Source organism: Larimichthys crocea, chromosome XIII, assembly GCF_000972845.2.
Source record: "Larimichthys crocea isolate SSNF chromosome XIII, L_crocea_2.0, whole genome shotgun sequence".
NCBI lineage: Eukaryota > Metazoa > Chordata > Actinopteri > Sciaenidae > Larimichthys > Larimichthys crocea.
Window position 1 is genome coordinate 29220035 of NC_040023.1, and position 26277 is coordinate 29246311.

General features: G+C 39.9%; 1 protein-coding gene across 4 annotated transcripts in view; it reads left to right on the top strand.

The window, feature by feature from the left end:
* The first annotated feature begins 316 nt into the window (after positions 1 to 316).
* Positions 317 to 26277, top strand: part of ascc3 (activating signal cointegrator 1 complex subunit 3) — a 143621-nt gene continuing 117660 nt past the window's right edge. For 2 of the 4 annotated variants that reach the window (XM_027286029.1, XM_027286032.1), the window contains exons 1-5: positions 317 to 388; positions 1053 to 1188; positions 6287 to 6437; positions 11425 to 11999; positions 18230 to 18347. In XM_027286029.1, the coding sequence (XP_027141830.1) occupies positions 1099 to 1188; positions 6287 to 6437; positions 11425 to 11999; positions 18230 to 18347 (934 nt within the window). In that variant the 5' untranslated portion in view covers positions 317 to 388; positions 1053 to 1098. Of the gene's footprint in view, positions 389 to 461; positions 670 to 700; positions 813 to 1052; positions 1189 to 6286; positions 6438 to 11424; positions 12000 to 18229; positions 18348 to 26277 lie in introns of those variants that run through there. The other 2 variants (XM_027286030.1, XM_027286031.1) reach the window with 2 other exon arrangements.

The following is a 26277-nucleotide window of genomic DNA, read 5'->3' on the forward strand; positions in this document are numbered from 1 at the left end:
GAGAACAACATGTAGGATAACAGGACTGAGTTTTCTACAAAGGGAATAGACAGAAAGATAAATGAACAGGTAAATATAGAAACTAAGACTATAATTATAAACAAATAAAAGTAGTACAGTCTAGTCGGCTGTGTGTGTTCACGCAGATTTAAACTAAGTTTCGTTTCTCTATAAATGGTGTATGTCAGTTTAAATCACAAGCGAACCGTGTGTGACGTGTCACTTCCCTGTGTACATGGGTAATGTAGTCATTTTTATCACTGTCCACTATCAAGTATATGTCGTAAAAACTACAATACCCATAGTTCCTAGCGCGCAAGCGATTCCTGTTGACATCTTGCCGGTAGGCCACTCACGCTCGCCTGGCAGTCCATTCGCGGTGTTGAAGGTACAGCCTGAAACATAAAGTTTATAATGTTTAACAAACTTATAATCCGTCTCACTGAGTCATATAAGCAGGGACACTCACAGTGCTGAAGCCAACGCGGCTTGGGAAGTGACAGTCGGGCTGACGAGCTAACATTAGCAGGCAGCATAGACTGTTACACAGCGTCTGTCACGGTGTTTAAAGTGGGAGAGGAACACGTTAACACGGTCACTGGAATACTCACGACACGGGCTGCGTGTGCTCTTCTACTGTATGGACACAGTGACGTGACACCTTGATATGTCAGTAGCTTTCCACACGTTCATGTTAGGTCACAGTTGTACCCAGTCTTCAGTTCGGCTCACACTTTATTCACCCAGTAATAGTCAGATTTATTACCGGGGTCTCAGCTACTCTCCACCCAAGCCGTCTAACTGTAACTGCTGTGAGTGTTTGGAGGTTCATTATTGTGCCGAACACACCAAGACACCCTGTCTCGTGTGTTTTATTTGTGAATCAGGTCCTAACCTGTGTGTGTGTGTGATTCTCAGTTAAGACAATTCAAAGCACAGCTTTCCTGTATGGACTTCAGCGTGTACTCAGTCATCGATATGCAATGTAGAAACCAAGCTGCCATCTCATTCCAGTCCACTGTTTGTATCCATGTGTGTGTCTTCTTCCATAGGAGTGAGCTGGAAGAGCAGTGTGTGGATTGAAGCGTCAGATGAACAATGTCTCCTCCACGGCTGACAGGTGCACTGCGATCCTTCTCCAATGTCAGCAAGAAGGAGGACTTCACCGAACAGCTCTATGATCTGAAGGTGAGGGGCCAGCAAGTGGATCATTTCAGACCTTGTGTTTCAGTTTCAACAGAACACTGGACTGTAGAAGTGCACGTCAAAAAGGAAGCACTTTCTTCCACTTTACTACTTGACCAAAGGTTTTTAACACTGTGCGTAACCCACTGCTATGCACCTTTGTTAAGGTAGAATGTAAACTCTGACATGTCTAATGTCAGTCAGTGAGAAATATATGAAGTGAATTGTTAAGCCACTTTCCTTTCCTGAGATTTTTCCAGAAAGTGGTCTGGAAAAATCTCTAGAATAAGACTTAGAAACGTCCGGTCCCAGCTCATACCTTGTATTTTGAATACAATACTTTTTATAGAGTAGAGTTCTGTTTAGTAAAAGTTCTATTGATTAACAAATTGTTAGTGATGTACTGGAGATTCACCAGATGAATGTAGTTTTAATGCAGTTTACTGTATTTCCTTGTCGTTGACAACAAGGTCATGAGACGTTAATGAGTGCTGTGTGCAGAGGTGGCTCTGGTTGTCACACGTGCGAGTGACTGAAGAGTTTGCTATCCGCTTTGAAATTACAGAAACAGAATGTGTCTCATTTTCTGGAGTGCACCATCTCTACAGCTAGTGTAAAATGTAGCTGTGAGAATATGTCAGGAATAAATCTGTCTGTTCTGTGTCTCCCTGGGTTTCGTGCTCGCTCAGCCACAAGACATGGAACGTTAATTAGTTGTGACAAAAAGCTTCCTGGAAGAAATGTCCTGAAAGCTAACATGTCTAACATGGTACAAGGCATTTTACTACTAGGCGTGAATGTATTTTGCATGTTGCTTTAAAAGTGAGTTGATTCAGTGTAATTTTGTCCTGGCCAGTTGTTCCCAATGTGGACCTTATGACATCTTGGGATTGATTTTTAAACAGAGATGCATCTCTACAGGTGCAGCTGCTTCAAAAATGTCTTGGCAAAACATATTGAGCAAAACAGCTGATGCGCCTGTGCTCCTGGATAAGAATGGAAGAAAAAAAACAACAGCATAAAAATGGCTCACCTGGGCCAAGCCGTGTGACTTATATGGGTAAATCAACGTGCCCTTTTTAATGTCTGACCAAATGAATGAAAGCTGGATCATTAATATTCATCATGACAAAAGTCAATGTATTTTCCCACACAAGAAATGAGTCCTGCTCTGACGCTCACAGGAGGGTTATATCTTTGGCATCATCTACAGCAAGGTGTTTTTCATCCAGCTGAGAGGGAGCAAGTCATGTGATTTTGCGTGTATTACAGTAATATTTTATGTTTGATGACACAGCTGTACTGTATCCAGCTGCCTCTCCCCCAGCACATGTAAAGAAACAACATGTTTTCATGTAGGATGGGTAGACTATCCAAACACACAGATGCAGACTGTGCTCCACCCTCACCCCCCACCCTAATTTTAACATCTAGTTACTAGTGTGAGAGACAGTGGCTGCGGTATCAGTGAGTCCACTGTGTGTGAGTGACGTCTAATTAAAACAATGCTATTGGAAAATTTGAAACAAAAATGTTCAGCAGAGGTCTGATTAAAGGTAATTATCATCCAGAGCAGTAGGTTAACCTTAACCTGACCAGAGCTAAAGTCACAATTCTACATTTGAATCACATATTATTAATGTTAGTATGTACTGTATAACATTTCTGCTGCTGGCCAAAACAGACAATATAAATATACCTTTGTCCAGATGTCAGGTAGAAATAGTACATAGTAATATGCAGTTCATATAGAAAGTTTGACTGATCATAACTGTGTCCCTGTTACGACCAGATATAGGAGAATGAGGAAGAAACATAAAACCAAGATGTTGTGGTTAATAAACAAAGGTATTTATTAAACCAAAGTTCAAATTGTTCTTAACAAAAGGAGGTGAGGCAAAAGGGAACAAAGGGCGAGCGAGTGCTGTTTAAAAGAACAAACACATATATGTTAGTATATATAACAAAAAGACTCTAACTCTAACCAGAGCCTATGTCATAGAAACAAAAACCTCACTATCCAAACTGTCCATAACAGAAAAAACAAAAACACATCAATAAACAGCACCCCTGAACTAGTGAATCTAACAAAAATATCCTCAGTGTAATCAGTGCTAAACTAAACCTGGCCCAGTCCCGGAAGCAAACAAAGCAAACCTCCACAGTCATTGAACAAGTTTACAATCACAATTTCTCCCAAACGAGGTGAGCTCAACAACACAACATACAAAACAAGCCGCGCGGATTCTCTGGCGGCTGCCCATGATGCTGATGAGTGGGCCCTTTGATTGGTGGCACGGGAAGGATGCAGCGCCAATCCCAGCCCTGCACAATTCGAACACGTGTGCCAGTGGTGACCCCGCTTCCTCGAGATGGGGCCAACCGGCAACTGCACACCTGTATTTTCATAGTGGGTTACTACACACAAATATATAAACCGGGACGAGGCGGCGGTGGCCGTAACAGTCTGCGCTGCACTTAATGTCAGCTGCAGGGGATCATGAACAGAGACCCCGCACACCTGCTTGTGATTTTATTTTTCTCTATATTATTGTTGGCATAGCAACATGATGCATTTTCCATCCAAAACTAACAGTCTGCCACTTCCATCAGCTCCAAACAAAAGTTCACTGAGCCAGACAAACCCTTGTGTTCTTCTGTAGACCGGTCATAAACATGAATGTATATGTGGTAGATATATACTGCTAGATGGATATTTTGTCACATATTCACCAGACTTATAGTTCTAAGAATTCTAAACCTGTGATGTGATTCCCATACCGAGGTTTAATGTGCAATTAAAACGCCCAGATTAGCAAAAACTTTTTTTTTTACTTTCAGTTTACTGATTTCAAGTTGTAGAGAACTTTATAGAGGACTATTAAACAGCTTTGCATTTCATTTTTAATTGCATTTGCAATCGAAATGGGACTGTGTCGAATCTGTGTCGAAAAATCGAATCCTCTTGTCTTTTCACTGTCAGGGATTTGTTTCTCAGATCAGTTGACTCTTCAAAAAAAGACAAAAAAAAAATGAAGTGAAATTGGAGCAGTTGTCAAATGGGACTGTGTAATGAATAAGGGTCATAACTCCTCTGGCCTCTGGGATGAAAATGGTGATGTGAATACACTCACTAATCTTTTTTTTGTCCTTTTCTATAAGATGAGTTGTAGAAATACAGTTTTGGAGTCCAGTCTTTATTGTATCCGTGACTTGTTTAACTTTTCTAAGCTGTTGTGGACCTTTTGCACTTCCAAGAAACAAAATTAAGATTCATTCCTTGAAACATCCTGCATCTGAGGCATACATGTACATGTATCTTGTACCTTTGACACATGTTCACTGCTTGCCGATGAACAATATTTGAATGTGTTCTGCTTGGCTGGATCCTCCATTTTTGCTGATTTGCTCTCATATGTTTCTGCCTGTGTTCCATGTGTGCCCCTTTACAACACTGCCAATCATAGAATCTTTTTAAAAATCGAATCCTCCTGTCTTTTCACTGTCAGGGATTTGTTTCTCAGATCAGTTGACTCTTCAAAAAAAGACAAAAAAAAAATGAAGTGAAATTGGAGCAGTTGTCAGCCGTTCAATTTTTACCTGGCTCACCTCCAGTTAAATCCTCTAAGCAGGGAAAGTGCTTCTCAGAGGAAAAGATGGCAGGAGTCACTTTGAGATTATCTGTTAAAATGCTTCGTTTTAGAAGACATAGAGATCCTGATTAGAATGGAGTCATTGTGTTAATCATTTTTATGACCTCAGACCCAAGAACTGTCACACCTGCTCAGATTTAGTATCACACTGCTGCGGTATTAACATGAACTACAAAACTACTGAGGACGCATTTTTAACTACATGTGAAAAGTACTTGATGTACTTGAAGTAGTATCATTTTGTGACATTATCTACAAATTTTAGTATCCAAAACTTTGAAATGATACTCAGCTGTGGATCTGATGAGGCTGTGATTTATTGCCAACCTATCCAGATGTACCCCACCTTTCACCCAATTTCATCTGGGATTGGCTCCAACCACCCACAGCTCTCTAAAGGCTAAGTGGATATCTCTAACAGATAGATGTATCTAAAGTCAAAGAATTTCTCTGGCTTTCTAGAGAACTTAGTGGTGTGTGTCTGCCATGTTGCAGTGTTATGTTTCTACAGTAGCCAAGGCCTAGGCTGGAAACACTGTAGTTTAGCAGCCATTGTAGTGGAAAGATGGATGAGTGGTGTTTAATTGGTTGTCATCTGCAGCCTCACTGCTAAATGGCACTAAATGTTACACACAAGACTTTAAATGTCTCTCCTTTAGAGTGCCTACAATAAATCAATACGTTAAAACAAATCACCTGAAATTGAATCCTCAGAATCCCCGATGATTCAGTCACACCGGGGCCTCTGGTTTTTGTTGTGATGAATCCTGCCCAAATTAGGAAAATAATCTCAGTATTCCTTACGGGACACTCCACCAATTTTAGACGGGTTTACTAGTCATAAGGGGCTCTGCTCTGTTGTACTGTTGTATATTGACTTTTGTGTCTCTGGAGAAGCTTTGTCAAGTCTGAGACAATAACGTCATCACTGACTCTGTCATGAGGTTTATTTTCAATTGCAAATGTTTTAAAAGAAAGCCAGAGGGGTGTTGAGTTTAATGAAACGATGGTGCATTGTGGGAAATGTAGGATTCTGTGTTTTTGTAGCTTGGAACTTCAGTTTGGGTTATGTAAGGTACATTTTGAAAATTTGCCTGCTGGCTACCACTGACACATTTACAGAAATGTTGATTTGAATAAATGCAATTCAAAAAGTAGGTGGGATAAAAAGCTCCGGTGTGATTCTTTACTTTGATCAAAATGATGTTTGGGAATTAAGTTTCAGTTAAAGACATGCAAAGAATTGATTCATTTTACAGCAAATATATAAGATGAACTACAGTCATCAATCTAACAGTGACTGACCACACTGACCAAGTCTCTGCACTATATGGATCATTATTAGGGTGCATTGATCGAAGGATATGTGGACAGTTAGAAATACCTGTGATTGTATACTGTTGTCTCTCTTGAAACATAATTGTATTTCTCTCTGTCACTCATGCTAGACCAAACGTCTGAAGAGGCGGGAGCTGTTTGCCAAAGAGGGCCTGACATGGCAGAAGATTGTCCGTTTCTGCTCCGAGCATCAGGACAAAGCTAAGCAGCAAGCTGCCAGTCATGAGCTGAAGAGCCTCCTTCTGGCCGCTAAACAGATTGGTAATAACCTCACAGCTTCAAATCCATTGTTAATTTCTCTCAATCTATTTGCATGTGTTTGTGGTAAACTGATCAAAACAGTTGAAAATAACAGAATGCTGTTCTCTGTTTTTTTCGACTGCCAGTCTAAAAGTGAGTTTGATACACTTCATGTTGTGTTTGTACCTTTGATAGACTGCTGTTAGAAATCTATGTGAGTTTAAACAAAGAGAACTTGTCAGACTTTAACAGTCCACCCAAATCACAAAAAAATATTTCCTGACTTACTGAATGTTGTCATGCAGTTATGATTTTGATCTCATGACATGAAAATAGACCTTATGAAAACGTATGAAGGAGAAGTCTGATAAGCCCATACTAAGCGCATACTACATTCACCTCCACTATATCAGGGCGGAGGCAGAAATCTCTAAACCCGAACATATTACACCAAAACCACCACTACCACTAGAAGTAAATGAGAATGTTGTTTGTCATAATTTGGGTGAACTGACCTTTTAACCCAAATAGTGTTAAAACTATAACCCAGTCTGTCTTTTTCTGGTTCATCATTGACCCACTAAATTAATGGACAATACTGATATATTCATCTTTGTTTTCACTTTGAGAAATGTAATGTAGGTAATTGGGGTAGAAACTGAATTATCTTTTATTCTTATGATGCCCCAAGCTGTGTCTAGTGGGGTCACATTGTCCCAGAGTCTATCTATCATTATGCTAGTAACTAAAAGGAAAACTATTAGGAAAAGTATAACTATACTTATATCAGACTTTGCTTTTATACTTAAAATAAGGATGTAACCCAGGTTGTTAAAAAGATTTCTTTAAAAAGTGCCTTTTAATTATGTCTGATCTAGCCGGACACTATTAACATCCAGTAAGTCTCCTGCACTGACCCACCTTCTGCTCCCAACCTTTGACCCATGGGAGACATTTCTCCAACTCATTTCTCCAGTGACTGTTAAGTCAGTGATACCCAAACATTTAAATAGTCAGATTATATCTATATTTATATGGTTTTGATCTGATAACAACCAAAAACACTTGGATTGGACATGAGAAAATGAATAAATAATGTTCCCTCTAAATTCAAGGCTTTCTCATTGTCATTTTTGAACTCCATAACAATGACATTTAATATACAGAATGAACAAGATGCATTTATTATGGAAAAGATGAACACGACGTATACACTGACTGTGTGGTAACTTTTCATGTTAACGCCACATGAAGAAGGTGAATGATTTTTGCCTCCTTGCTGCCTTTTGCTTCCCCTGTATAATCCTGTCTCTTAGACATTACATTTACATACAAGTAGTTTTCATAATTACATTGTGTTGACAAACGTAATCCCTCAAAACGTATTTGCTGTTGCAAATTAGTTGTAGCTGCTGCTAGCTGATAAATGTTATCAGTATTGCTTGCTTGTCCTTCATCCTTTACTTCAGACTTTCTTTTTTCGTTTTGTTTATCAACTCCATCATAGTTATTGAGCCTTCTAGAGAAATGTTGTTCCCTCAACTGCTAGAACATTTTTTGATGTAGTTTACCAATGTGATAGACAACGTGACATCAAAGACAAAACTGCTAGACAAAAGCTAATTAATGTGCACACTCACCACCAACTGGACAGGGGGGACTCCTACAGGTGGTCTACTGTGATTATGGACATTTACAGAAGATCTCGTAAGTGTTAGAGGCCTTCAGATTTTTCTGTCATCTGTCAAAAAAATCAATCATTGAAAATATTCAGTTAATGCGACCCCTTGTGTATTGCAAACTGCAGTTTATATGTATATCTAAAGTTGTACAAACAATATGGACCAAGAAAAAAAGCAGTTTAGGCTGATAACAAATAAAAATGATACAATTATTATGCTAAAATGTCTGTGACTTTAAATGCTTACTGAAAATTGTGAAATATTAGTCAAAGAAAATTTCAGATTCTTAAAGACAATACCCACCCCACTCACTGCCTGTGAAGTATTCACACAGTATTCATACAGAGCAGCAGTGAGAGATTTCTTAGTTTATCCCCCACAAAAAAAATCAATGGATTCATATGATTTTTGTTTTGTGAGTAGCATAAAGGGTCTACAACTTGCATTTCATTGTACACCACTGTGTTGTAGAACAATAAATCATCATGAACCTTGTAAATAAACACACTGAAGATGCTGTTCACATCAGACACATTTTTATTTAGCATACAATAGCCATGTGGGATCTAGGTGTCCATAGGAGCTACTCTCTGTTTACCTTTGGTCAGACTTTACACTATTGTAGTGATGGATATAGGAATATCGGATGACCCAATCCAAAGGTAGCATGTTGTTCACTAATCAGAAGCTAAGTGATACGACCCCTTGCTCCTCCCAGTTCAAATCTCAAAGTATCCCTGGGCAAAACACTGAACTGCAAAGGCTGTACCATCACAGTGTGTTTGAGAGAGCGTTAGTTACTCTTTTCCATGAGCAGTTTGCACCTTCCATCACAGCCTCAGCCTCTGCCTCTGCCATCAGTGCATGAATGTGTAAATGGATAAATGTTGACATGTAGTTTAAAGCACTTTGAGTGGTCTGAGGACCAGAAAGCAGGCGCTATATAAATGCAGTCCATTTACCATCCATTTAACAATTTTTTCAAGTGCCTGCTGTCTTTAATGGGACATGGCAACAAATCAAGCTAAAGCTGGAATAAATAAAAAGCAGGTCTGAGGCAGGAGAATGCATATACGTGTGTATATATATATAATTTTATATAATATATATATCTATATATATATATATATTTTTTTTTTTTTTTTTTTTTTCTGGCCATTAGAAGTGCTAGTTTATAGTTTTAATGGACAATTTTACAGAGACTACTGGCACAGACTGGATACTAATATAATTAACTCCTAATGTTTATTTAAGTTACAGGAACAAGACAGAGATCCAGTAAATGTGCTTTAGATGTATCATCTCATTTGAAAATGCTAAATAACAAATGAAAACGTACTAGATTTACTCGAGAGGTAGAAACAGGTCTTTGACAGCGTGCTCTACATGCTGTAATCCATGTGTGTTAAGTGAACTTCACGAATCAGTCATGGAGCTCTCTCATGAAAGCCTGTGATGTTGCTTTTCTCTCTGCTCATTGCAGCATTTATTTATTTTTTGCTCACTCACCAGTCAAGAGTAACAGTGTTTGTTGTTGTGGTACTCTCCATTGCTTTATACTGTATGTTGAACCTGCCCTCAGCCAGTGTGACTGGATCCAAATAAAAAGTTGCTCTTAAGCACACTCTAGAGAAGATAAAAGCAGCCATTCTGCTCTGCTATGTGCAGCGACGAGTCTGATGCTTTTAAACCATTTTAATTGGTTTAAATCCTTTTCATCTGTTTTCTCTTTCCTCTGCCTCTCCAACCTTCTTCACTCTATTCTGTTTCTGTCCTTCCGACACTTTTTCCTCTAATTGGACAATTACTCTGTATTCCTTTTTGTTAAGTGCAGTTCTGGTTAAGCATGAATTGTTTGGAATATTATTTAAATGAGGTGCACAGGCCTTAAACAGTGAGCTTATGCCGTAGCCTCTCCTGCACAGAGGAGCAGATGCTGAATCTCCTCTGGAGCTATGAATAGTGCAAAGCTCAGATTTAATGGCCATTCAAAATAGCACTGCTGTCTAGATACCACTAATGACAATAGAAAATGTGGAGGTGATTGTTGCAGTAATGCTCATAATACTCATCATTAGTAGATTAGTACATCAGTGTTAATTGTCCCTTCAGTTGGAATTGATCATTTCTACTACAGTCAGGGCTGGAATTTAACATTAGGCAAGTTTGGCAACTCACTGCTCCCCCCAAGTTAACAGTACATCTGATAGCTAATGATTTATTGTGATGTGATATATGTAGATTAACACTAAAGGCATCAAAACAATGAAATAACATATGGAATTTTGTGAAAATAAAGTGAAATATGTTTTATATTTGACATTCTTTAAAGTAGCCACCTCTTGCTTTGATGATAGCTTTGCACACTCTAGATATTCTCTCTTTCAGCTTCACAAGGTCGTCGCCTGAAATGATTTTTTAACAGTCTTGCAGAATTTCTCACATATGCTGAGCATTTATTGGCTGCTTTTCCTTCACCCTGGGTTCCAACTCATCCCAAACCAGAGCCTCTGTAGTTAGCGCTCCCAAACTGTGGAATGACCTGCCTGAGGACATCAGGGCTGCAGAGTCTGTTGAAGAACAAATAATCATCTCACTAAACTCAAACCAGACAGGATGACATGTCACAGCAGAATGCTATGGCAGCCATGCTCTCTTTGAAATTTGAATAAATTTCCAACAGTGTCACCAGCAAAGCACCCCCACACCATCGCACCTCTTCCTCTTTGCTTTATGACGGGAACCACACATGCAAATACAATCCGTTCTCATTCTCCTTGTCTCACAAAGACACAGCAGTTGGAATCTCAAAATTGTATTTATTAGTCCATTTCCACTGGACTAATGTCCATTTCTTGTGTTTTTTGGCCAAAGAAGTTTTTTACTTCTTGTTGGTCTCCCTCACTCATGGTTTCTTTGCAGTAATCTGACCATAAAGGCCTGATTCACACAGTCTCCTCTGAACAGTTGATGTTGAGATGTGTCTGGTACTTGAATTCTGTGAAATATTAATGTGGCCTCTAATCTGAGGTGCTGTTAATTGGTGGTTTCTGGGGCTGGTAACTGTAATGAACTTCTCCTTTGCAGCAGAGCTGTAAGTGTTTGATGATTTTTGTGACTGCACTTAAACACACATTTAAAGTTCTTCAAACGTTCTGGACTGATTGACCTTCATGTATTAAAGTGATTTGGACTGATGTTTCTCTTTACTAGAACTCATTAAAAAAAGGCAAGAATCTAAAATATGAAACACATTACTTTGTTCTTTTGTTTACCACATCATTATTCAATTCATAATTCAAACTATGCTGCGTTTTGTCTTACAGTGGGGGCTGAGCATGGTCAGGAGGCCATTGAAAGTGCTGCTGTCTTTCTGTTTGAGACCTTCCACAACAAAGACCATGTGGGCACAGAAGACACCCGGGCCATTAAGCAGATGTTTGGCCCCTTTCCATCATCTGGAGCTGAAGCTTCATGTGCCTCCGTGGCTCGGATGGTGTCTTCACTCGGAGAATCCCATGTCGAGGACTTTATCCAGACACAGAGCGCCCGTCATAACCCTCAACGAGGCTCCACTTTTGGGTGCAACATTGCCTTCTCATATGAATGCTACACATTGGATCCACTGGAGGATCTGCCTTCCTCTGGTGTCCGTGAGGAGAAAGTGAGCCTAGACTTTATAAACTTCCTCAACAACCAGAGCGGGAGGAAGATCGCCGGTGAGGAAGAGATGTCTACCTCAGGAAGATCTCTGAGCTCTGGGGATGGAACTATACTCAGAAGAGAGGTAGAGAAATATCTGGAAGGAGGCAACATGATCTCATCCAGCCCGGAGGAGCTGTGCACCTCCCTCTTTGAAATGCTGGCCTCCCGCAAGAGCGACGATGAGCTGCAGAATGAGGTTTGTGTTACTGGGAAATACACTTTATCTATAGCTATATATGTGATAAATTGCTCTTGGGAGTCTTTTACGCAGATTAATCAAGCTAAAATTTGCTTAGTGTGCCTCACCTGCTGTTTTATCTGTAAGATTGATATAATTTAATATAACAGCTTAAATTGATCCCTGATACAGAATTTACAGGATGTACACAGGGGTATGTTTGATAATGTTTTGACTCAAACAGAGTGAGTGCTCGAGCCTCCTGCGTGTCCCTGCTGTAAGTGATGGGTTCACAACAGGTGATGTGCTGTGTCAGATGTGACTCAGACACTTGCTTTCATCTTCAATAGGTCTGCTTAGATTGAATTGAATTTGCAAAATTGTAAGAAGCTTCACTGTGCATGACTGCATTTTCTGCAGAGTTGCACTGCGTGCTTGCAGCACAGTGTTGTGTCTTTTCTGTTCAGTTACATGTAGACTGCTCCTTCACAGTAGCAATGTCAAACACAAAATCCGGACCTGTCGAAAACCCACCTGATACATACCCAAGACCTGTGGCAATATAACTATACCCACGACTGAAAGCAATCTACACCCAGCCACAGTCTGGTCTGCTGTGAACTGACGGGACACATTCAGTCAACGTAATGCATCGCAGGGAGAAAATATAACAATAATAAGAATAAGAAGAATCTTTTTGTTCACATAATTACAAATGGGAATAAAATTCATTGACTTGTAACAAGCTTAGCCACCAGTGACACACTGGGCACGTTACACACACACATAGTCATCACTGTAGAGAGCTGATACTCAGTGCTGGAAGCTGTCATGTGTTTAGGCTCAGTCTAACGTCTAAGGGATTTTGGGACTGAGTAACAACCGTAAATTTACGGTTGCTGGTGAAGTGTGGGCTTCTTCTTCCTTCAGACAGTCACCCAGCCTCCTGGCTGGTGGATAGATCAACATTTAGTCAGCCCTCACTGGCTACATCGGGCTGGCTAACTATAGCAGCTAACACCTGAGTTTCTGTAACAATAAGAATAAGAAAAATCTTTTTGTCCACATAATTACAAATTGGATTATAATTATTTGACTCATAATCATAGAAGAACATTTTGATTCTCAAATTTTTCAAGTTTTTCTGAACGTTTTCAAGCTTTATTGTATAGAGACAACTGAAGAGTGACAGGAATGTGTGGAGAGAGAGATGGGGAATGACGTGCAGCAATGACAAGGGCCGCAGGTCTGATTCGAACCCTGGGCTGCTGCAGCAAGGACTGAGCCTTTGTACATGGGGCGGCTGCTCTACCAACTGAGCTAAACAACTTCCCAGAGTTCAACATTTTCATTTGAAGTCCTATAGCGCCACAGAGTGTGTCCTGATTGGCTGCTGACAGCCCTGTTAGTTGAAGAGTCAGTCCCATTGGACTGCAGTAGAGGGGATTGTTGTGTCGGCTTCAAAAATGGTTTAGCTAACACTGTGACTAATGAGACGCACTGCTCTGTTTCCATGACTCGCTGTTATCCTGTGTTACTCTGTTCAACACATATGATTCTTATTATTATTAATTATTATTATTATATAATAATAATAATAATACTAATTAATAAAATAATAATAATATAATATAATATCATACTCTGCGGCTGTATGTGGCCCTTATTATTTTTTATTATTATTATTATTATTATTTTGTTATTATTATTATGTTATGTTATTATTATTTTATTATTATATTAATAATAATATCATACTCTGAGGCTTTTATGTGGTCCATTATTATTATTATTATTATTATTATTATTATTTATTATTATTATTATTATTATTATAATAATAATAATAATTAATAATAATAATAATAATACTAATTTCAATGATTTGACTGAAGTGAGATTTTGGGGCTTCTCAAATGATGATTCAAGTCGACACTGTTGCTGATTAAAGACTTTAGAGATCAATTTGAACTTGAGCAGTCAGCTCTCATCATGGTATTTCCGTGACATAAAGTTTGACCTGTCCTAATGGTACATTTAATGTTTGGAGGCTGCTATTGATTCTGTAACCTTGACCTTCATCAGCAGGCCTTTTGGGTTTGATCCAGATGCTAGATATATCACACGCTGCCTGTTAAACCAAGTCAACCTTGGCCTTTAGCTCTGGACCTTTTTAGACATTTCCAACTTTCTGCATGGTTTTGACCTTCACTGGTAATAAAGACACTCTGAAAGTAACTCAACATGTACACATAAAACAGAGCCTAAGACCTAAATGTCTTAACTTTGGAGGAGTGAATGATGAGATGAGATCATGTTCATTCTCTGTCTTCTCTGTTAATTAGAGGTTTGGAGGAAGCTGGTGTAACAGCAGAGCTAAGAGAACTACTCCTTCTGTTTTGAGCTTCCTCCACATCTTGCTGTCTGAAGCAGAGAACAAGGGAATATAAAATAAAGGTCAGGATCAGAGTGCTCATTGAAGACCTCTTGTATCTCACCCTGTTGAAACCCCCAGCAGTAATTTACCGTCCTTTACATTTACTTATGAATCCACAAAGTGCTCCATCATTCTGTCCCCCTGCATTTTCACCCACTTCCATTCTCCACCTCCCTCATACTCAGAGGCTTTTATGTGGTCCATATAGCCCCTCCTCACCGCCTCTCTTTCTCTCTCTTCTCTTTCTATCAATGGCTTCAACACAGAAGCAGAATCGTACAACTTCAGCTGGTTACATTTGGTTCCAATGTTTCTCACGTAGTTGACATTTGAAAGCAAACTCTCCCACTGACATCTTTAGATGTAGAATGCCCTGTGTGAGTGTGTGTGTGTGAGAGCGAGAGAGCGAGAGAGCGAGAGAGAGCGAGAGAGAGAGAGAGAGACAGAGAGAGACAGAGAGAGACAGAGAGAGCGAGAGAGCGAGAGAGAGACAGAGAGAGACAGAGAGAGACAGAGAGAGACAGAGAGAGACAGAGAGAGAGAGACTCTCCATGCATCTACCTCTGTGTGACTCCAAAGTCAACAGTAAGGTTTAAAGGCTCTGCAGTCAGTGCCATTAAAGCTGACAATAGACAGAAGCTGCTCCTTATTATTTCTCATTGCTGACCCTTGATTGCTGACATTTGCAGTTGTCGCTGAGTTTCAGGATGGGGATGGTGCAGTGGAAAGCCATTTGCTTGTATATGGGAGCTGATTGGGAAGACAGTGTTCAAGTAGCCTCATGTTATTGATAGTGAAACCTACAGTTACTTGTTAAACGAGGAGTTGTCTGGATTAATAGCTAATTGGAACAGGACTTCATTGGCTACTATAATTACTACATCAAAACAGAGTCTGATCTGTCATCCTGTACATATAAGTATACCTTGTATAAGTACACTGCATCAACCTGGTAGAGTGCCCCTGAATTGTCACAGTGGCCTGGGTTCTGTAGCGTGTGGGCTCAGGAGCTGCCAGTGGATGGATCGACATTTAGTCAGCCCTCACTGGCTACATCGGGCTGGCTAACTACAGCAGCTAACACCTGAGTGTCCATGGTGTGGAGCTGTGCTTCCAGTTCATTAAGTCTTGCCTCCAAAATGGCAAATACACAACATCTGCAGTATTACATGAACTATTAAACGTAGTGCCAGTACAAGTAAAGAAGCAGAGGAATAGCTAAACATTTGACACAGAGCAAGAGATGTCAAGAGCTGAAGTACTCCAGCTAGCAGAAGTGAACACCATGGAAACACCTGTGGGAGTATAGAGATAGTTGCTAAAAGGAGGCAAAACTGGCACTATAACAGAGCTATAACAGCAGTAAAATGCTGCCAGTAACTGTACAGACGCTGTATCCATCCACACTTTAGGCGACGGATATACATTTTTTCTGAAGCACATGAGATCTAGTTGTCTTTTACAATGGATACGTCACAGCAAGTTGATTGACCATTGTTGCTGTATTTCCATAAACCTGGCTTCCCCTCAAGTTTATGCAAATGAGTCCATCCAGCATCACAACAATGCACAAGGCTTATCAAACGAGACGGTGCTGATCAAATCTGAATGAAGATTCTGTTACTGAGATGACCATCTTCTGCCTCTGATGTATTGTGAACATATTGTAGTGTACTGTTTTTCTTTTCACTTTGCTCTTTAATTTCTTATGGAGCATTTTATGCCTTATATTTCTGAAGACAGGAAGCTGGGGAGAGGAGAAAGAGGTGTGGTGTTATGCACCAGATTACTGATAGGAGTAAGGACTGGCTTGGTACATGGGGCGCTCGCTCTACCTATTGAGCTATCAGGGTGCCTCATTTCACAGCCATCCGCTGTGCTGAAAATGGACGATCCAAAACCAAGCACTGCCCAACCAATGACAGTATAAAGAATGGACAGATCATAGTTTTCCGAAGTGCTGTTTTAAAGCGCAAAATATGCAGGTTTTACTTCTTCTTCCGCCTCCCGGCTACTCTAAAAATTGGCAAAGACAGGAATCATTGATACTTCCACATAGGCTTAATTTCCCAGCCATGGAGGTTGGTCCAGATGCATTCTTGTCTGGTTCTGTGTGTCGACACCATAACAGAAGCTCCTGCAACTGGAAATGAGACAATGTGCTTACTGCAGCATGTGTGCACTTTTCTGTCAGGATACAGTGGAATGTTTTGTCTCGTACCACTTATTTTCATAATTCAGAAATGAAAATAAAATTCCATTAGTCACCCACTCTAACACACTTCTTTGCAGTGCTTATCTTAACACAAGCCCTGCGTTATTAATTGCTGCCTTTACCACGTTGCCAAACAGCAGTTGCATTGCTTCCCTCTGAGATTTGGAAATTCTGAGCAGAGCTGAATTTATTGTTTCAGGAAGAAGGCGAGTACAGTGAGAACAAAAGCTGAACCTGTGCCCTGTGCAGTAGCTACACCTTAACTTATGAATTGTTAAGTTCCCGTAGTGGAAACAAAGCCTGTTTGTTGTTAGGGAGGGTTGCACTTGCCCACTGTGCTGTCAACGTGAGATTGCACAAAGGCTGTCTTTATCATCTTCCATTTTAAAGTTGTGTTATTTATACGCTACTGAAATATTTCTTTACACAAACATTAACCAAAGTCTTAAAATGAGTCTGAATCTAATCTTGTTTTTTTTCTCTAAATTTGTGTTGAATTGGTCTCAGGAGAGATGCAGCTCTGCCTTGTAGTGACTCAGTTCAAATAATGCTTTAGTTGTTCCATTTACAGGCTGAAAAATTGACTAGCCAAGGCTGAATATTTAATCACAGATAAAGCAGGAGGACTCAAACATTTACACTCATGACCTGTAGCCTTGCAGATGTGGAGTTATTACCCAGTTAATGGTTTAGAACTGGTCTTGCCTGCAGGATGGTGGACTGTACAGAGTTTCTCTGCCCCTCAGTCCCAGCGGAACCTACACCTAATCAGTCAACTCCAAGGACAGAATTCATGAGTTCATTAAAAAAATCCCTTTGAGCAGGTGAGAGCCCAGCCCTCCCACCACCAACTGCCGACATACAGTACGCTCAGGTCCAATAAAACAGCGACATTTGCAGGGACCAATAGAAATTTAGAGCAGATATAAAAGAGACCCCGGAGGGAAACAAAGATAACCCCAACAAAGACGATGGCTGACCTGACATCAAAGTCTGTCTGTTGTTTTAGCTGCATGCTGTGCTGACTATCGCTTTCCCAAGGGAGGACACACTGAAAGAGCAAACCATACCTCCATCCTGAAAGCACCCTGAATGAAGAGGCAAAGCAAAACACTGCATTGTTTTTACAGGTTGAAATTACACACCCTAGGCCGTCAGGTCTACTATTTTCCAATTAGGAAGCACAAACTTTATCATCACTTCCACTCGAGTCGCACAATGATATTGATGACTGTCTGGGCAGCCACTGTCTCCACTATGTTTTTAATTGTGTGCTGCTGCTTCTGCTGTGCACAGGGTTTCTTCTTGTTGTTGTTTATCTGTCACTTGCTAAGTGCCAGGTGGCTATGTTTGGGAGGCTAAGCGGCAGAGCATATTCTGTACCAGGCTGATGGTAATTACCAGGTGCTCAGCCTTGGCAGAAGCAGCACGTTTGGGGGTGTTGGTGAGCCATAGCATGAGTATACATGTTCAGATGTGTATGTGCAGTGGTATGTTTCCTGCTGCTGCTCTAGATGACTGTATTTTTGGCTGATTTTCACCACCTCCCTTCCTTCCTTTCTTCTTTCCTTCCTTCCACTCTCTGTTTTTCCCCAGCTGTTTGAGCTGCTGGGCCCAGAGGGGTTGGAGATGATCTCCACTCTACTCCAGCAAAGGGCGGCCATTGTCGACTCCCTCCTCGCCATGCCACCTGACAGGACTGGCTACCTACCAGGTGAGACAGCCCCATAGCAACCAGATAATCTCCGTGGTAACACAAACTCCACTTGTACTGATGCTATGACACAGTCAGAATACCAGAAATGACTTTACCTTGATAAAAGAACGATACTGACTGAAGGTCTTTCTCTCACAAGGTTAAAGTGAAAGGTCATTTATGCATTTCTCTTTTTGAATATTGTATCACATCTAATGAAAGACTGATTTGTTTGCAACCACATTTAAAACTGTAACATTCAACGCTGCAAATGCTTTTTTCTTTCACACATTTAAAGTGATTTATGGTGAGTTTTAAATGGGCAAACTGAAAAACTGCAGTATGTGAATGTGACAATGCTAAATGTACCAGGAAACATTTACAAACTGACAAGAGCCTTCTTAAAGTGATGAATACTGTTCAGTGAGCAGCTGTGAAATGGAGAAGTTTTGTTTCAGGTGCCACAGTCTCTGATGTCCCAGTGTTTTTTAGCTGCTGATGTATCAGCCAGTATTAACTCAAGCCATTACATGGGAGTGTGTGCGCTTTACTCTTATTATTGGCACAACAGGGATGCAATGATGTAAATATCACTGAAGTGCCAATAAGATAAAGCTCACCCTCAAATGTAATATTGCGATATTGTGATATACACCAATTACCTATTTAAGCAAAGTACACTGCCCATCCAAAAAAGTCACCACCTGGATCTGATCGTTAAGAGCCTTCCATTGGAAAAAAAATGAGTGAGGTGATTTAATATATTTCAGCTACAACAAGTTATTTAACCCTAGCTGATGCTGTGAGTAGCTTCTTATTTCTTAAACAACCATGTCGGAAGACATATCCTGTGGTCGTGGAAAGGATGTTAATCAGTGTCAGAAAGGTCAAATGATTTGCCTGCATCAGGCAAAGAAAACAACTACAATAAGACGACAACAAAAGAGATTGCTGAAAGTACTAGAATTAGGTTAAGAGCTGTCCAACGCATTATTAGAACTGGAAGGATGGTAGTAAACCATCATGTTTGAGGAAGAAATGAATGATCAATTAAATGTTTGGTGAAATCGTATCGTTAGAAATCAACAGTAAAACTCATGGCTATGTTCAGTTAATTTGCTAGGAGCATAAAGATTTGACTCTGGAGCAATGGAAGAAGGCCATGTGGTCTGATTAATCCATATTTACCCTGTTCCAGAGTGATGGGTACGAAGAAGAGAGGCAGATGAAGTGATGCACCCATCATGTCTAGTGTCTACCGTGCAAGCCTGTGGGGGCAGTGTTATGATCTTGGGTTCGTGCAGTTGGTCAGGTGTAGGTTCAGCAACGTTATGTCCCCAAGGACTCAGGGCCAGCTGACTATGTGAATATACTGAATGACCTGGGGCCTCATGTACAAAGCTTACGTACGCACAAAAAAGTGGCGTACGTCCTTTTCCACGCTCACGTTCAAATGTATCAAACGTGAAATGATCGTAGAAATTTCCTTTGTTCATCACGTTAAGTCCAGGGGCTATTTAAATAGATTTGCATATGTAAATGGGGGCGTGGACAGGGAGGAGTTGCATGTGCGCTCAATTCCACGTTGATTGGGATGTACAAAAGAAACGTGCTTGGATTCATGCGTACGCACACTTTGATACATCTGACTATTTTTGTGTCTACGACAGTTTCTGGGTTTTGGCGTACGCCAAGTTTCATGTGAAAATCCACGCAAGTATTCGTACATGAGGCCCCAGGTCTTTCCATCAATGGAATTTTTACTTCCCTGATGACACAGGCATATTCCAAGATGACAAAGCCAGGATTCATCTGGCTCAGGTTCATCGAAACGATGCCACGTCGAATACGTGCTGTACTCAGTGCTAAAGACGGTCCCAAAAAATATTAGTGTGTGCGACTTTTTGGACAGTCCTTTGGACTAAGATATTTACCAAGTTAATTTACAGACACAACATGGGGTTCTGTACAACAACAACAAAGCTAATACAGTATGACACAGCATAACACAAGTGCTGCTGCAAAGCGACATGAAAAGAACGTTACTGGCATCCAAGCCCACTGCTCTCTTTATACTGTATAATTCACTTCAAATGAGGCTTAATGTTCACACAGTTTGTCTTCACTGTCCCTGTCATCTCAGCCTGGGGGAGTAGCCGACAGACACGTGACAAAACATACAACTTTCAAATTTAAATCTAGGTTACAGACAGCCGCTGATGTTATTAGTCCATCATTGAGCTTGAACAGTTAGCACTTGTAGTAAAATACTCTCACACACACATGTTGCCATCACAAATAGACTACAGTATCAACTCTTCTTCTTCTTCCCTCTGAGCCTGTGGACCAATGTAGTGAGTGAATCTTTAACTCAACCGGTCGTTGGTCTGCCCAAGGTTTCTGCCTGTTAAAAGGAAGTTTTTCCTCGCCACTATCGCCAAGTGCTTGCTCATGGTGGAACTGTTGGTCTCTGTAAATAATATTATAAAGAGTACGGTCTAGATCTGCTCTGTATGAAAAGTGTCATGAGATAACTGAAGTTATGTTTTGGTGCTATATAAATAAAATTGAATTAAATTGGACTGAGTTCAAAGTTGTGAACATTTGTCATGTTAAATATATTTAAATTTTTTTATTCATAATGTAACTTCTGGTACAATAAAGCTTTTGACAAAAAGCTTATAAAATGCACTACATATGGGTCTGGCCCTCCCACCCTACATTTCTTGCACCTTGTTTATTTATTTATTTATTTATTTATTTTTAAGCCTGTTTGGGATGGAACCAATTGTGAATAGATTATCTTGGTAAGCACAGATAATCTGCTCTGAACATATATAAAAGCATCTCAGTTTGTACAGTTCAGTGCAAAAATGAATACATTTCCCACAGTTTATCTTCACAAAATGGCTCAAATCTGACAGTGGTGATGGTATCTCATACCTCCAACGGAGAAAAAAAAGTCCATAAATCTGATTTAAAATCAGTTGTAACGATTCCTGCCTCATAATCAGATTTAGCCATTTTTTCAGTGATGGAGTTGATTGTTGCTTGCACATGGGTGACTATAGATCAAACAGACACTGCCACCATGGAGATTTTCAGTGGTTATGAGTTTGATATAAATATATTTGGCTTTATCAATCTCCTACCAACCTTTTAATAGGATCGCCAGCTTTCACCTCATGAGGATGAAGCTTGACTGATAACCTCATTCACAAATATTGAACTTTTTGTGTATTAGTCGGAACTCTTAAATGTGTTCTCTAAAATGCTTTGAACCAACAAGTTTAACTCGACCATCTCACATTCTGTGTACAAAACTCTTTTAAAGGTTTTAAAGCCACAGTGTTTGGGCCAGAGTTATAGTTCAAAAATGTTCAAAACATTATTTGTAGAACATTAAGAAGTAACAGTGGCTGTGTCTTGTGTTGTCACCTTGGCCTGTGCTTTCTTGTCATACTGCTTGTGCCTCAAGAGGTGATAGAGAGTAGGGTTGCAAAATTCTGGGAATATGCAAAGGTCTGTGGGAATTTATGGGAATTAACAGGAATAAACCAGGAATTGAAGGTACAAAATTGAAGGTTGGCCCTTAACAGTGAACTTAAATATAGTTGTGAAAATATATTTTAGCATAATTTTGACTAAAACAACCAGATTTCATGCAGGTATTCAATCACATGCACACAGCACACTGCTTACTGCAGGGCTATTGAGACCACGCCCCCTACCTGCACAGGTGATCTCTGTACCTGGACCACAGCACAGAGACTATTGAAGACACACATTTGAGCTCATGGACTACATAATATTGTTCAATAAAATAATTCAAACTTGATAAAGTTCTACTTACAAATAAATCTGTTGAAATGTTTTTTTTAATTGTTTTATTTTGCATGTCTGCTTATGACAAAATAAAATGTTTAGATTTATGTTTGGATATGATGCAGTTTGTTTAAATTACCCCCAGTTCCATTGACTTTTTGATTTGGAATATTTCCAAAATTTCCAATTTAACTTCTCATGGAAAGATTCCAGAAAGTTTCCCTTTGCAACCCTAATAGAGTCACTGTAGGGTTCAGTCCATCTTCAGTCCAACATGAGGACAAACAAGCAGGGAAGTGGGTGTGGGGACAGAACTGCTGCTATCCGACAGGTGGCAGGGGCTTCTTAAGGAATAAACACCCGGGGTCTAGGGCTGTGCAATATGATGATATTAATCATGTGACAATAGAAAAATGTCTATCATTTCACATTCTGTCATAAATCAATCTCTTTATGGCAATATTTCCTGCCATGTTTGCCTGTCAGTCAGTGTATCAGTATGTTTGAGCTGTGCAGCGCTCCTGTTTTCTACAGGCTTGTGAAACAGCTCAATCCACTGAAAGGCTATTACCTAAAGATTGGCCTTTCACTTCAACTCAATTCTTCATTATTTCTTTCACGTCTTTTATGCCATCTACTAGGAATGATGAAGACCAGACTAAAGCCTCCCTTGCGGCCAGGCTCTCTATTTCTGTCCCTGCTTTAATACTTTTCATGAATAAGAGAAATAATAGAATATCATGCCATACTAATGGAGAAAAAGGCTGACACGTGCATAAGGCCCAAATAAGCGCAGGCTCTTGTGCAGAATAGGCTTACACTGTTTGTTTTTTTGCTGTAGTTATCTCGCTCTCCCGGCAGCTTAAAGCCGACTTCAATGATTTTGTATGAGATAGAATTTCAGGGGCTTGATAGTGAGCCTGTACTAAAGCAGCCCACCTATTGATGTACCTGCCTTCCACGCCTGATTTATTTATTTTTGTTTCACTTCAAATGCTATCGTCCATCCTGAGCCAGCATTATGTCTCGACCCCCTGTTTCCTCTGTCCAAAGGTGGCAGACTCTTGTCTTCTTGTTTCCCCTCCTTAATGTGTACAGCAGAGTTGTGCAGTAGTTGAAGATACTGGTGGTAAGATGAGGACGGATAGTTTTTCATTGCCTGAACTGTCTTCTGATCCATATGCAGGGTAGACTTCAAAGAGCGGCTGAAGATTAGAAGAGAGAGCTCCTGCTTTGTCAGAATAATCCCTGCAACTATTTCACACACAGTCATCCTTTCTGGAGACATTTAATGTACAGGTCCTGAGTATAGATTTAAACTGGCTGTGAAACAGTATGTGAGCTAATTAATGTAGACTAGTTACTCTGTCCATTCATTTAGCACATTAAATCATTGTGATGTATACCACTGACTCTTAGACAGTGAAATAGTGAAGTGAAGTGTAGCCAGCGGGGTTTGGTCCATTTTAAAGCAAGGTTAAATGAAACATTTGCAGACTCAACAAAAGTCCAGTCTGAATTTGATAAATTAAAATAAATCAGTTGGCAATATTTTATCAGTGCAGATGTATTGAAGGTCCAGTGTGTTGGGCTCTATTTACAGAATATGGCAGAGATGTAAAATCATTGTTTGCTTGTTTGAGCACACTGCCAATGATCCATGTCTTTGCCGATGTTTAGATTATCTGGGAGGTGGAAGAGGCCTAACATGGTAAATGGACTGTACTTAAATATCACCTTTCTAGCCTTCCGACCACTCAAAGCTCTCTTGCACTACATATCTCATTCACCCATTCACGCATGTTCATACACTGATGGCATTATCTGCCATGCAAGGTGCCAACTGCTCATCAGTTTTCAAATCAAATCAAATCAAATCAATTTTATTTGTATAGCCCAAAGTCACAAAGTACATTTGCCTCAGAGGGCTTTACAATCTGTACAGGGAGTGACACCCTCTGTCCTTAGACCCTCGGTTCGAGTGAGGAAAAACTTGCCCACAAAAAACCTTTAACAGGGAAAAAATGTGGAAGTTTTGGGAACTAAACATTCACACACATTTACAAAGCCTAAGGACACTTAGACAGACTGGAGAAACCACTGATAATCTGATTAGTGGATGACCCGCTCTACCTCCGGAGCCACAGCCACCCCGTTTTGAAGATCAAAATATTGCCATATTCTGATATTCAAAACGTCTCTTTGAAAACCTGTGGGTGATGTACGCATGCACTCTCCATTCTTTATCCTGTCTTTATCTTTACATCTACAGAGTCCAACATGTTGAACCACCATGTTCCTACAGTAGCCCAGAGAAGACAAAGACTGACTTTCACATTTTTCACTTGTTGAAATATGTTTTCTGATGTTTTTTATAAATACATTGTGAAAAAAACAAGCCTATAATCCTACTAAATGTAAATAGATGTCTGAAACTGAACAAAGAAGGAGCCACTGAACTACTTTACTGTAGCACCAAGTTCAGTCACTGACCTCATCTGACCCCTGACCTGCATGCTACAAAGCAATTTATAGAAACTAAAATCTGTCCTGTGTATGGCTCTATAACTAACTATATTATAATTATAATCTTTCTGATTATAATCTATGCATGAGGGGCAGCAAATTCCTAAATAAATATGATCCTTAGTAAAAAAAAAAATCAGAAAAAATAACATTGATTTCTCAGCAGTGAGAAAGAAGTAAGCTGAAGTAAATCATGCCAGAATCCCCAAAGAAGTTCTACACACGTGTAGGTGAATGGATTTAATGACTTGGAAACTCCACTGTAACAAAATGAGGCGAGGTATTTCTGGATGATGCTCACCTTCAGCTGTTGCTCTTGCTTCATGGATAGATAGGATGACAGGGCAAATCATAGACAAATCTCTGTATCAAATCTGTTGTACCTGTGATTACGTATGATGTTATGGCTCACATTCATGGGGCAGTGTGCAAGTAAACACCACTTTCAGACTGCATCAGTGTAAATATATATTTAATATTTTAGACCAAAGACAACACAGTGTAGCTGTGGTCACACTCATGTGCAGCTTCAAACCTCAGCTGATGTTCTTCCCATTGTGAAGAACTTTTGATCAGCATTAAAAATGTCACTTTCCAGACAGCCTTTGAGATTAGTGTTGCCTTGACGACTGAGGGTTAAAAAAAAGGCTGATTGAATTTTCCACTATTTGCATGCCATCAGGAAGAGTGGGATTTAGTGGGAATGCCTGTCTCTTGCTGATTAGCTTTTAAATTGCAGTTTGCAGCTTGGCACTTGCATGTTTATCAAGGAATGGATTCTCTTGGTGGCTCCTCTCCACATTTCAGTGGCTGATAGAGACAGCGCTATATGGAATGGACAGTTAAAAAAAGACATCCAGAAAGTTTGTTTTTTACAGTGGCTGAACAATTCAAGTGATATTCGAGCAGAAAGTACAATCACATTGACATACTGTAGTATATTCTAATAATATGGCTTCACCTGTTTCTACCCTCATGTTGTCAGTGACCTCTGCCTTCTCCTGCTCTGTCATTGTACACAGAGCAGCACAGTTAATGCACAGTTGGCTGCTAACTCTTCCAAACATGCACTGCTGTCTTTTAAACCTTTTCTAAACCTGCATTTAATGGAAATGGAGAGGGTGATGCAAAAGGAGGGCAATACAGAGTTGATTAATCGATTTGTCAATTGACCAAATTTACCTGCAAATATTTTGAGAATTAATGAATCACTTGCTATACCTACTGCCACCGTGACCCGACCCTGGAAAAGTGGAAGAAGATGGATGGATGGACCTTAATTTATCATTAACATTTTTCAGTGTTGTTGATATTTAGATAGATGGTTCATTAATTAATTAAGAAAATAATTAATAAATTCAATAATTAAAATAATTATAACTTACAGCCACCCATCATACATGTCTCATGTTTAAAGCTGCACTTGAACAAATGGATCTAAAGACTGTGTATAAGGAAGTTCCCCTTAGCTCCGTGAAACTTTGCCACAGCCACCTAGCTCCTTACCTCTTCTGGTGGTACTTTTGTCCTGTTCTGCTTATTGTTCTGATTATATGGCCTGCAAACTTCCTCTCATTAGCCTGTTAGGTGAATTTAA